Here is a 12,584-nt window from a genome sequence, read left to right as displayed (position 1 = left end):
CTTCGTACTGGTATACACCCATCATCACCTGATTGTCTATCATGTCATGTGTTGGATGTTATTCACACAAACGTCTTTGTTACTCATATGAAGTGTGTTATATGTCTGAACTTTATAGCTCTTTCCAGTGACCTCATCAGTTTATATAAAAGGTTTTTATACTTCTGTACACAATGACTTGATATGGTGTCATGGTGTTAAAAATAATTAAAACTGAAAACTGCAGACTACTGTGCTGTTTTGTAACTGCACAGGACGTACAGATCAGTAGAATATTTTATTCTCCTTGTTACGTCCCTGCCTGGATGGGACATAAAGGGAAGGGACGTAAAGGGAAAAGGGGAAATGGAAGGAGGAGGCGGCTCACGTAACACTCCTACATCTAATACTGATTCTAATATGCGTAAAAACAGTCATGATAGTCATGGTGATGATGACAGTCATGCAGCCATGTTGCATATACCATGCAGTTTTGCAAGTATGTAGTCTAAAGTGCTGCAGAAATTCAAATTTGGGCCTGGTGAATACTCCTAAATTAAGATTAAAGGATCAAAAAATTACAATTTATGCTGGTGATGTGTATCAAATTTCATTCAATAGTTGTTGAAATAATACAATCAAAATTAGCACTGACAATGCCATAAATATAGCCTTACACTTGGCATGGCTAAAAATGTAAAAGGTTAGGTATTCAAATGCAAGCAGAAACAGTAAGCCTCTGTCCTTTTTATATCTACTCTGGTTATATTTAGGCAGTAATAGATCTGAATCTTATAATACGTTTCAAAGTACTACAGCTGCACTTCTGGCTGGAAGAGTACATGTTAGCTGGAAGCCTTATATATAAGTACTTCAGGCATGTCAAAGCATTGAGGTTGCAATGATTTCAATAGCATAAATCATTCTAGATAGATAGGTGGCTCTGGCGCAGGGTAGTCATTTTCAGTGCGAGAGTTTAAGACATATGATTGTTCTAACGTCCCTCCTCCACCACCTTACCCTCTTATGATTATGATCAATTATCCACTTATAATTAGAGCCTGGCAGTAACTCAGCTTATGGGCTCTGGCACTTTATATAATAGCCTGTAATAATGCTGTCAGTCACATTTCATATAGTCTACACTTTCTGGTTCTAACATCTGCGGAAATTAATACTCTAGTTTCCCATAGAAATTTCCTTTCATGTTTCAGAGTTTTGATCTTTACAGTATATGATAGGACTTTAGAAGTTGTTTCTAACTGTACATGGAAAAATGTGTCAGTTAAAATAACAAAGCAAAAGAAAGCTGTCTTACTGACTGATGTTTTACTGAGCTGACAGAGCTCCCCCTGAAAAGATGTGATTAAGCTTTAGTGATTCTTGTGAGTGGACTGGGACTTGCAAAAAGTAATAATAATAGTTAAAGAAAGGTGGTGAAAACTTCTGGCAGTTTCAACATATGCATGACATAATACACTTTAAAATATTTATACAGCAGGACAGAACAGTAACTGATACAAAAAGTGTTATGTTATGCTAATGCAAAGAACTATTCCCACCACTGGAAATTAGTTGACAGTGTTAAAAGTCTGTCTATTCTGATCACCCTCTCTGTTTCTCTTTCTCTTTGACTCTCTCCCTGACCCCATTCCATTCCTGTTTGAGAAATAGAGCAAAGCAAACTGTCTGAAGAGCCACTTCCTGTTGTGTACTTAAGATCCCTGTCATGTGATAGTGTCAGTTGAAGCGGGTGTGTGAGGCCAGTATAGGGAAAGAATATGGTGGCATTGCTGATCTTACTGATGTGAACATGACTCCCCCTTCACCCCCACCCTGACTGTGTAAAGTGTTGACTCAGCCAGTGTGGCATCACAGCCCCCAAGCTCTGCATGACTTATACACAATCACAACAAACACACACATGCACGTGTGTGTACAAGCACAGATACATAACAAAGAAACACATACATGATAATAACAACCTTTTCTGAATATATTTAGAATGTGTGATCTCACCTGAACAGTATGCACGTATGAGTTTTTAAGGATGTCAGAGATTTTGTTTGATTTCATTTGTGTGATCAGGTAGTTGATTTTACCTTTTATTTTCAACTACTTTACCAGGCAAGCATATAGAGGTGTGCTTTAATGACACACACAGTCCACCTACATACTGTAGCTAGCTTCAGTGTGCATGCAAAGCATAACTGAATGATGTGGCTGAAAACTGAAAGCGTTTTGAAATACTGTAGCTTCACCATGTTCCCTGTCTCTTTTCTCTTTATTCTCAGGTGGATCATATACATGAACGTCGTATAGAGAGCTCCCTACCTAAAAGCTACTGATAAAAACCCAAGATGAAGAAGGGGAACCTTTGAAATGAAGATCAAGAGTTTGCTGGATGAGCTGACACGGAAACCTCTCTAAACTCCAAGCGACTGACACAATGATGACCTAAAATTGAGGAAAAACCTAGTTGGAAGTCAATTTACATATTGCTTCAGGTTTCTAGCAAATGTTAAAACTACACGCTTTTTTAGGATGCCAATTGCACACAGAGTTTGAGACATGATTGATTCATCATTGATAGTGCTTGAAGAAGATGTATAGATGGTGATGTATCCAATAACTGGAGAGTGCTAAATGAGCTGCTGTGTAAGCAGCTGAATATCTGGATGATAGAAGACAGGTAGCATATTAACTGACCAGCATCAGAGAGCTAGACATCCCTAGATGTACAGCTGCAGATAGCAGTAAGTAAGACGTTTTATTGAGTCTGTGAACAGCCAGGTGGACAGGGTAGATTAGTTTGCACAATGAATCCTAGAGACATTGTGGAGGTGATGGAGATCCAAGCAGGAGGTCAGAAGGAAAAGCTCATTGCAGTTAAGGCCTACCCTGAAAATGAGATTGAGGCTGAGGATGACAAAATCCCTGGGGCTTACGACTGCAACATTTGTGGACGCAGCTTCCCTTTCCTCAGCTCGCTGTCGCAACACATGAGACGCCACACTGGTGCGCGCCCTTACAAATGCCCCTATTGTGACCACAGGGCCTCTCAGAAGGGCAACCTCAAAGTTCACATTCGTAGCCACAAACTGGGTACGCTCTCCAGGCATCACTCCAATGAGGATGAGGAGGGTGGGGCAGAGGAGGAGGAGATGAGTGTTTCAGAAGGTTTAGATGGAGGCACAAGTCCAACTAAGAGCAGCTCAGCCTGTAACCGGATGATCAATGGGGATAGTGGTGAGGAGAATCGGAGAAAAGTGCCTGCACGGACCTTAAAAAGGGAAAAATCGGCCACTGACCAGAGGCCTTACTGTTGCCGTCTTTGTGGCTACAAGGCCCAGCGGGAAGACCAGCTTCTCAGTCACATTGAAAAGGTCCACATCACAGCAGACACGGAAGAGGAGACTACTGTTAAGGAAGAGGCTATCGCTGAATCCGATGTTATCCAACCGCACAGTGATGGGACCTTCCCCTGTGAGACCTGTGGCCAGGTCTTCACCCAAGCCTGGTTTTTAAAGTCACACATGAAAAAACATGCAGGGATCCTGGACCACTGCTGCCGCATTTGTGGACGACGGTTCCGTGAAGCTTGGTTTCTCAAGTCTCACATGAAAACACATAACACCAAGTCTAGGTCACGTTCAAAAGCAGATTCAGCTGAACATCCAGCTACCATCAATGATGTTGCCCAAGATCCTGATACAGTTACTAGCTCTGTTACATCTGTGTATCAGATGTGCTCCAAATGTGGCAACCTGTTCCACAGCAGAGAAAGTCTGAGAGCTCATGATAAAGTTCACAGTCTTGGAAATTGCAGGAAATCCCAAAGCCCATGCAGCCTTAGTGATGATGAGGATAGACCAGCTGCTAAGAGACGTTTACTTGACTACTTAGACCTCCAGCCTGTTGAGGAAAAAACCCTTAACAGTGATGAGGAGAGTGAAAAGATGATTCTGGGTCAAAGAATCCCAGAACTAGATCCAGTTTGCAGCTACCAGGCCTGGCAATTAGCCACTAAAGGAAGAGTTGTGGAGCCAGTGGAACATAGCTACAAGGCTTCTTTTGGGGGAGGAAGTATGGGGGAGGAGGCCTTCGCTGGGGCTGCTGTGGTTTTTGAAAAGGAGAGTAGTCGTTATGTCCTGCAAGGTCAAGAGAAGCGCAGTTCAAGCAGACGCAGCAGCACTGGGTTGGGAAGTCATGCCTCTTCAGGGGACCGGACACCAGAGAGCCTCAGTGACTCTGAGTACCGGCCTTCATCTCGCCAGGACAGACGACGGCCATCCCAGTCACAAGTTTCTTCTAAGTCAAATGAGTGCTTTGAGTGTGGGAAGCTGTTTCGTAGTCGCCATCAGATGATTGTTCACCAGCGAGTCCACAGGAAGGATGGGGGCAGGCCGTCTGTGGGAGACAAGGAAAAAACTGCAAGGGCTGACCGATGGGGCTCCACCAGCGATCCAGAGTCAGGCTCTCCCAGCCGGCCCAGCACCCCAGGGTATGGAGACTCTCCACCAGCCTCCACTCTTGGAGATCAGGCCTCAGAGATGGGCACCGCAAACTCTGGAGAGCTTTCAGGTTAGTCACCAGCTTCTTCCGATTTCTTTATCCACTTAAGTTTTCTTGTCTAAACAGTGATTAAAGGAACCACAAAAGGATGATCAAGTACTAACTTTATATACCAATATTTTTGATTTGGGAACTGCGGTTTATTTTAACATTTCAATCATTCAGTCACATATAGTGTAGAAACAATAAACTACATCAAACTGTACTAACGTAATGTTGTGATTCATAGTTTTTGAATCTTAAAGACTAATAAAACAATAAAACACATAACTGCCATACAATTAAATAAATGCTATAATCATGACCACACTTACAGATCATGCACTGCTAGATTCTTTAGTGGCAGAAATGACTGTAGCCATTTTCAAGCCTCCCACTCACAGCCTCCAATTGTCACTCTGTAGTAAACATGTTGATGAAATGTGCTTTGTGTAGGGGCAGCTCCTCACCTCATTCGTCTCTCCAGTGGGAACTGGAGCCACCATGTGGCTAAATGTCACAATTACATCATGATCCAGCAGTGCTGCTTATAAATACTATTAAATATGGTCAATAAACTTTAACTGCCCCTGAAAATTCTGTTTACAACAGTGCAAAAATATGTATGACAGAGCAATAAAGCTAACAGTTAAGTGAAACTTTGGGCCTTTCAGAGGCATGCCAGTAAAGCAGAAGACATTTTTGACATGCCTATCATTTTTTCACCTCCACAACCAATGAACACTATAAAAAAGACAGACACCCACAGTCACAGATGAAATATGACAAAGGGAGGATTCCTGCAGTACACACTGGCTTTTTTCTTCCAACATCGAAACTCATTGAGAACGCTATTTGTACAGGTTAGGAGAGGGGATTGCTGAAGAACTAAAATGATTGTTTCCATTCCTCCCTTTAGTACAGACATTCAAAAATAGCTGCAACATTTCTTCGGGCCTGATCGAGCTGTGTGCTATTTCAGGTCTTCCTGTCTCAGGAAACTCCCCTCACCCCCCTTATCTGTGTGAATGAGTTTTTTGCTCTCATTTTTTGTCTTTGCCATGGAAATCTGTCTCCGTGTTTCCTTTTACCCTTCACTGATGTTGTTTATTGTGTAACAATAAATTATTAGCGTAGAAGTAGAAGTACTATAGTAGAAGTGCTGTAGTATATATATTGTACTATATAAGAACTATATAGTAATATATACCATATCGACAGTGGAGATACACTGTATTGTATGCACTGTCCCCTTCTTACTGTTGTCTGGTTTAAGGAATTACATGTGGATACAAGATCTTTGTTCAATAAAGTCTTAGTTCAGAATGTACACTGTGTACAAATGTATGTAACATGATACAAACATCACAACAGCAAGACACATGATTAAATAGAATCTGTTTATGATGATCTGTTAAATTGTTGTTAATATTTAATGGATTTTATTGATATTTGTGACAAAGCCAATTTGTATTAAAGGTCATATGAAGTCAGCATCTACTGAATACCCTTAGATTTTTATCCCTCCATCATCTTTTTCTCTTTGCCTTTCTTCTCCATCCCCACATACTCTTTCCTAATCTCTAAGGTTACCTTATGTGATACCTCCACTGTCACTCAGCCACTCATCTTACCACTGAGCCAGCCAGGCTGCCTCATGTCTGAGGGATTGGTTATTTATAGAGTCACCTCCTGATGGAGAGACATGCAGGCTTTGGGGAAAGAGAGACTCAGAGGACATTCTAGTCCCAAATACTATGATGCCTCTTGTAGCCACTTTTTAGGAATGCAAATGAGGAGCAGCAGTGTATAGTTGCAGATACTGATATACAGACTGTTTTTACAAACTGTTTTTCAGTTCAACCAGAGAATTGATATTTGTGCGTTCTTTTGAACAACTCCATCCATACAGGTGTAAAGCCGGTGTCACGTTTGTTGGTTTTAGTTTCTGTGTGTGTAATGTTGTTTACCGCAACATTTACAAGTGTAGTGTGAGTTATATTTATGTGCACATGCTAATACACACGACTGATTCAGTATTGCACTGATGCTTATTTTGGAGTGACAATAGTACAATTTTGGCTAATATTCAATTATTGCAGCTCTGGGTGATCAATAATTGATCAATATAAGTCCAGTATCAAATTGATAAACAGGACTTGAGTTTTACCACCTAGCCTATAAAACTGTCCAGTCCCAGGGTTTCACCTTGGCAGAGTCTGAGCTGTGAGTGTTGGCCATTGCTGCCAACAGGAAGCTAAATGGAAAACAGATGGCAGGTTACTGATGATGTTAAAATGGGGAGGGGTAGCCAAGAGTACAGTAATATGCTATTTACAGTATATGTAAGTAACAGTATTTATGTGTAAAATATTAAAAGACTCACGTCTAATTGTGTAGTTTTTTTGTTCAACACCTCCAATTTGAGGATTTTCATGTTTCACACTTTATTATTTTTTATTTAATGGCAGTGCGACAGCAACCAACTGCTACTAAATTTATCATAAGTCTTATATTCTTATATCGGTTCTTCAAATCAATTTTTCAGGAGACAACAGTAAAATTAATGTGAAGAAAGACAGAACATTTACGCCACCTAGTGGGGAATTTATCAAGCTGCACCTCAGCAATCAGCAAATTTGACTCAGTAGTGTATGTCTCTGCAGTTTAAAGCAATTCCAGTACAAGAGCCTGTAACACAAAATGATAGATAAACTAACTTTTTAAGTTTGATAGGTTGTATTGTTCCATTCATATTATGCCAAAAAATGTATTCATTTCTGTTAATACTTGAAGTTACACACATATCCCAAAAATTAGAGAAATGATAGAAATGAATACAAACTATAGGAATATGAATACTTGGTGATAACAGTATACATTACAGTTAACTACCTGTATTACAGGAAAAAAAAGTCATATTCAGATATATTCTTGGTGCATTTAAAATTAATAGTAAGGATATGGGAACATTAGATTATACTGCATCCTAGTGGCTACATCTGGAAGAAACAATATAAATCTGGCATGGTGGGCTCAAGCAATGAGCTCTGACTTACAGCTGGTACTAGAGAAAAGTGAATGAGATGATTTTCTTGGCAGTCATTGACTTTTATATTGTCCTTCTCCCCCCCTACAGATGAGAAGCCTTACATCTGCAGTCTGTGTAACTTTGTTACCACAGAGTCCAAGGCTTATCTGACTCATGTTCGTGTCCAACACCCAGCCACCCCAGAAGACAGACGCAGCCCTACTCCCAGCCCCAGCTCCAGTTCAGACAGAGGCACCCCCAATAGTTACCCCAAATTGAAGAAAGCTCTTCTGCAGGGATTGAACAACACTGCATCCACTACTGCTTACTTTTCAGCTCCATCCTCTCCGCTTGATCAGAGCATGACCCCTGTGGATCTGTGTGTGAGGGCCGAGGGCAGCAGGAGCATAACCTCTTTAACTCTGGACAAGAAGAATCTCCCTATCCACAAGTGCTCCTTTTGCTCCCACTCCACCCGCTATCCCGAGGTGCTCTGGATGCACCAGACTGTGGCTCACCGCATCAACAGCAGTAGCTCAAATGTGGCTCCTAAATGGGCCCTGAAAAACAACTCAAAGCGTTCTAAGGACAGCTTGTTATCGTCCAGGAGACGCACTGGTCCCCCACCAGTCCTGGAAGGAAAGGAGTGTCCATCATTGCCTCCAGTGATGCGTACACTGCGAACCCAACCCCCAACATACTCTGGCGAGGTTCTAACAAAGAACAGGCCACCCAGTCTTGCAGCCACACCATCACCATCATCATCCTCTACCCACTCCTCCTCAGTCTCCAGGGGCTCCTCTTTAACCTCAGGCACCCAGGCTAGGAGAGTCCCTGTACGGCCAGGCAGCAGCAGCAGCAGTGCCAGACAGAAAGAGGACCAGAGTCATCAGTCGTGCTTCAGACCCAAAGTGGATATTTATCCTCGGGGAAGCTCACTGTCATCCTCCAGCTCCTTAGAGAAGAGCACTGGCACACTCTCACGCCCCTCAGTCCCAAGTCCCAGCTCTGCTACAGCTTCAAGGATGGCAGACCGCTACTTGATGCCTCAGGAGGGCCTGGGCTTCATGCTGTCCAGCAAACATGGCCTAGCAGAATACAGCCGAGCTAAGGGCTCCCCTCATCATTCGCTTTCCAACTCTCAGAGTCAGACTCGGGCCAACGCTCAAAGGACCAGCACCATCACCCATAACTCCACAACCGGACACAACTACGGAACCTCCCAGGTACACGGAGGCATTCTGCAGAATTCACCCTCCTCCTCCTCCTCCTCTTCTTCTTTGACCTCTGAAGCTCATGGAGATGTGAAGCAGGAGCCAATCACAGAAGCACAGGAGATGCCAAGTGACATCCTCAGTGTCCTCAAAAACTACAGCCCCCATGAACTGGCTGCCCTATACCACCGCTGGGGTACAGCCAATGCCCTGTTAGACCCAACTGGTAAGTAGCTAATTTTGTTCATTTTTTCTTGGTGGATTTAGATATGCATTTGTGAACATTTGCAGTAACACAATGCAAATTTGTGTTTTGCTGATTAAGTCCATAATTTGGAAAAGGCTATTTGGAGAAAGCTCTGTGAAATCCCTCATCAGCTCACATACAAAATGCCCAAAGGATCTTGGCTTTGGAGAAAATGCTAAAGGTCAAAAGTTGAAGAGAAAAATTTCCCAGTAGTTGAGCATCTTTTGTTTCTGACCTTGAATGAGTAGAGTAGAATTGACTAGATTTGACTAAACCACAAACTCCCCCCATAGTCACATAGAGCCACACTTAATGTATGACCTATATTTAATAATGTATACATATTTAGCCTCTCTAACAAACAGACTCTCACTCATCATCTGGCCTAAACTGACAGACACATATTCTGGTCTCTTCTGACAAGGTTTTGAATAATGAAGAGAAGATACATTAAATGGGCTCACACACATGCCGTGGCATTTTTGTTGAGGTATGATAAAAAAGCTTTAATTGGGCAAATGTGTATCTGTGCATGTGTGTGTCCATATGTACTTGAGTTTTTCAGATGCAAAATGAGCGTGTGTGTAATTTTACTGTGAGAAAGACATGAGAGAACCTTTGTTACTCTCAGGTCTGCGAGGCGTGCCTAGTCTCTGGCTCCACTCTCCCAGAAAGCTGTCACAAACTGTTTGGGTCATGACTCTGCCTGATGAGAGGCTCACCCAGATGCGAATGGAGGGAAGCAAAGCAGAGAGAGGCAAAGAGAGAGATGAGACAGAATAATTACCCCACCAGCTGCTTTGGAAATGGTCATTACCAAACATCCGTATTATTTGCCCATTTTCAGTTGTGTCTCTAAGGTCAAGTGGGGCTGTATGGAGCCAGGGGTCAAAGACAACAGCCCCAGAGCAGACGCATGACATCGCTGTCACCCGTCCAGGCGCATATCGTCACGATCCGCCTTAGCCCTTTGAGTCACATGCTATAAAGTGACCTTTTTTGAGCAACTGAGTCTTTCTCCCTTTTCTCTCTGTAATATGTGTATGAGTGTGTGTGTGTGTGTGTATTTGTGTCTGCTTGTGTTTTCCATCCAGCTCTGTCTTGTCTTTCATTAGTGCATCAGTGAGAAGGGCTGGCGGCCCGGAGTGGAAGTGGAGTATCCAGAGGCCAGCAGTCTGGCTGCCAGAGACACTCTCTGTCACCTTCTCCACCTCTCTGTCCTCCTTGTCCCCCCCCAATACAGTTTCCACATGCACACACATATACAAACATGTGCACAACTAGTGGGCATTGCCCAGGTATACGCCAGGTTCAATGCTTGGGGTGTTGATGTGTGTCCAGTGGGGGGTTTTTTGCACTTAGCACCCTCAAACCTCCAGGCCTGTTATCTGTCAGTAAGGGAGGTCACACAAGTGCATGTGTATGTGTGCATGAGAATCTGAGTATGTGTGATTACAGTATCAAACTCATCCAACAGTCTTTAAATGCTTTTTCCTTCTGCTGTTGACCCCTTGGCTCCTGCTCCACCAGATATGTTTCAATAGGTAAACACTAGGTAACTTTATTATGTAATTACATAATGATATGAATGTAATGTCTTAAATATAGTGATCCAGCTGTTGTTGTCACCGTACATCACAGGTTTTCTCTATGCTGAATGGCTACTCTGTTAACCTCTCAAATCACCTGTTGGCTTTACCAAATTCTGTTGGGCTTCAAAATGTTTCAGTTTCAGAGGCCGCATTAACACTGCTCTGTTTCTGTATTAGTATAACATCTTTCTAACGTTTTCTTTTCAATTTTGTTTACCTGCAGATAACACTGCTCTTTATAGAATGTGTATGAAAGTTAAATTGAAGAGGTGTCAGAAAACAGGTAGGCTAATTCAAGGAGGTTTTAGAATTTTGTGGCTCTGTTGGTTGTGATTTATTCAGTTCCTTTCAGGCAGAATGACCTCAGTGAAGAATTAAAAAACTGAATTGTCCAATTTTGGTTGTCATTTCAAATTTGTACACCAGACTCTTCAATGATGGCTAAACTACTTCACTGCCTCCATTAAGAAAATGACATTGCCATTGCCATTTAAGGCCATTACATGCAAAGGTGACTTGTCCGTGATCTGTGTGCACCACAGCCTGTGCCTCACTTTCCTCCCTTGGAACACACATATATACAACTCTTGATACACATACGCATGCAGAAACACACACCTGACATGTGACACACGGGCAGCGGAGCGGGCACATCACAGCCAGGGCGTTTTAATTGCCTGTAATTTATGCGGTGTGTGTGTGTGCTGTGTGTGTCTGGCTGTCAGCCTCTGAGATGATGCTGTGTGACAGCTGCAGTCCAGCCCCTGGAGCTAGCCGCTCATAATGACACATTAGACATACTAATGATGCCTCTGCAAGTCCACTACTGATGCTACCTACCTCCACCGCTCCAACCAGGCTCTGTGCTTGTGTACACCCACTCACTCTCTGACCATTACTGACCTTTACGTCTTTATTCAGTCTCTGCAAACACCGCCACATGAAAATGTCTTCTGCTTTAGAATGAACTGATGCTGATGTTCATGTATTCCACCTCTCCTGCCTGTAACAGAAAAAGTCACAAATGAAGTTTCAGTGGAAAACTTAAAGTACTTGTGATTTTAAGACACATTTACCTTTGTATTGTATATTTGTATGTGAAATAAGGATTTCATACATTAAACCTATGAAAAAAGATGTAACAGTTGTATGGACTACATTTTGAAAATTTGAATTATAAACTCAAAGCATGTTTCTTAAAGGGTTTGTCACTTTGAATTCACCTTCCTTCAAGCGGCTGGTGTTGTTTAAAGATCACAACTGCTAACATCATAAACACACCTGACAAACAGCAAATTTATCAAAACATTACGTGCTGAGATAAAAATGGGTATAAAAACAAAGGCATATTAGCTTCAGCTCACCAGGAATAGACACTCAGTAATTTATTTGCATCATTACTGACTGTTGGTGAGTTGCACAATAATCATTTTACTTCAGTAATTATTTATATAATAATTACTGCATACAGTCCACACTTAGATTATAAAAACTCAATTCAATAGGGGAAGAAGGATGCAGTAGCTAAGGATTTTGGACACACGTAATTTCTGAATGATCTTTAAAGGAAAGACCTGTTGATTTAAACTGAACAGTGACATCTGCATATGCTTCCACATCCATTTGGTTTAAGTCTTTAACTCGTTTGACCACTGTAATACAAAGAGGCTTCATGTTCAAATGAGGCTTCATGTTCAAATGAGGCTTCATGTTCGGTTTGATTTTTAGTATTTTGTTTAACTGTGTCTTCCTCTCTTCTTCTCTGTGTGTGTGTTTGATCAGGGATGCTGACGTCCCTCATGAGGCAGGGGCAGTATTTTTGTCATGAATGCGGGAAGAGTTTCAGTCAGCCCAGTCACCTACGCACTCACATGAGGTCCCATACAGGTAAACACAACACTGCACATACACGTGGACTACACAAAATACTGCAAATACCACTTAAAAATCACTTCTCTGTTAGCTAT

At 42.1% G+C, this 12,584-nt stretch overlaps 1 protein-coding gene across 6 annotated transcripts in view; it reads left to right on the top strand.

Moving 5' to 3' along the window:
- Positions 1–12,584, top strand: part of LOC113122054 (zinc finger protein 516) — a 43,444-nt gene that overhangs the window by 22,541 nt on the left and 8,319 nt on the right. For 5 of the 6 annotated variants that reach the window (XM_026292976.1, XM_026292979.1, XM_026292977.1 and 2 more), the window contains exons 2-4: positions 2,274–4,563; positions 7,673–9,004; positions 12,400–12,504. In XM_026292976.1, the coding sequence (XP_026148761.1) occupies positions 2,799–4,563; positions 7,673–9,004; positions 12,400–12,504 (3,202 nt within the window). In that variant the 5' untranslated portion in view covers positions 2,274–2,798. Of the gene's footprint in view, positions 1–2,273; positions 4,564–7,672; positions 9,005–10,140; positions 12,339–12,399; positions 12,505–12,584 lie in introns of those variants that run through there. The other variant, XM_026292981.1, reaches the window with a different exon arrangement.

This window comes from Mastacembelus armatus, chromosome 16 (genome assembly GCF_900324485.2).
Source record: "Mastacembelus armatus chromosome 16, fMasArm1.2, whole genome shotgun sequence".
Taxonomy (NCBI): Eukaryota; Metazoa; Chordata; class Actinopteri; order Synbranchiformes; family Mastacembelidae; genus Mastacembelus; species Mastacembelus armatus.
Note: the sequence above shows the minus strand (reverse complement) of the source record. Positions and strands in the feature narration are given on the sequence as shown.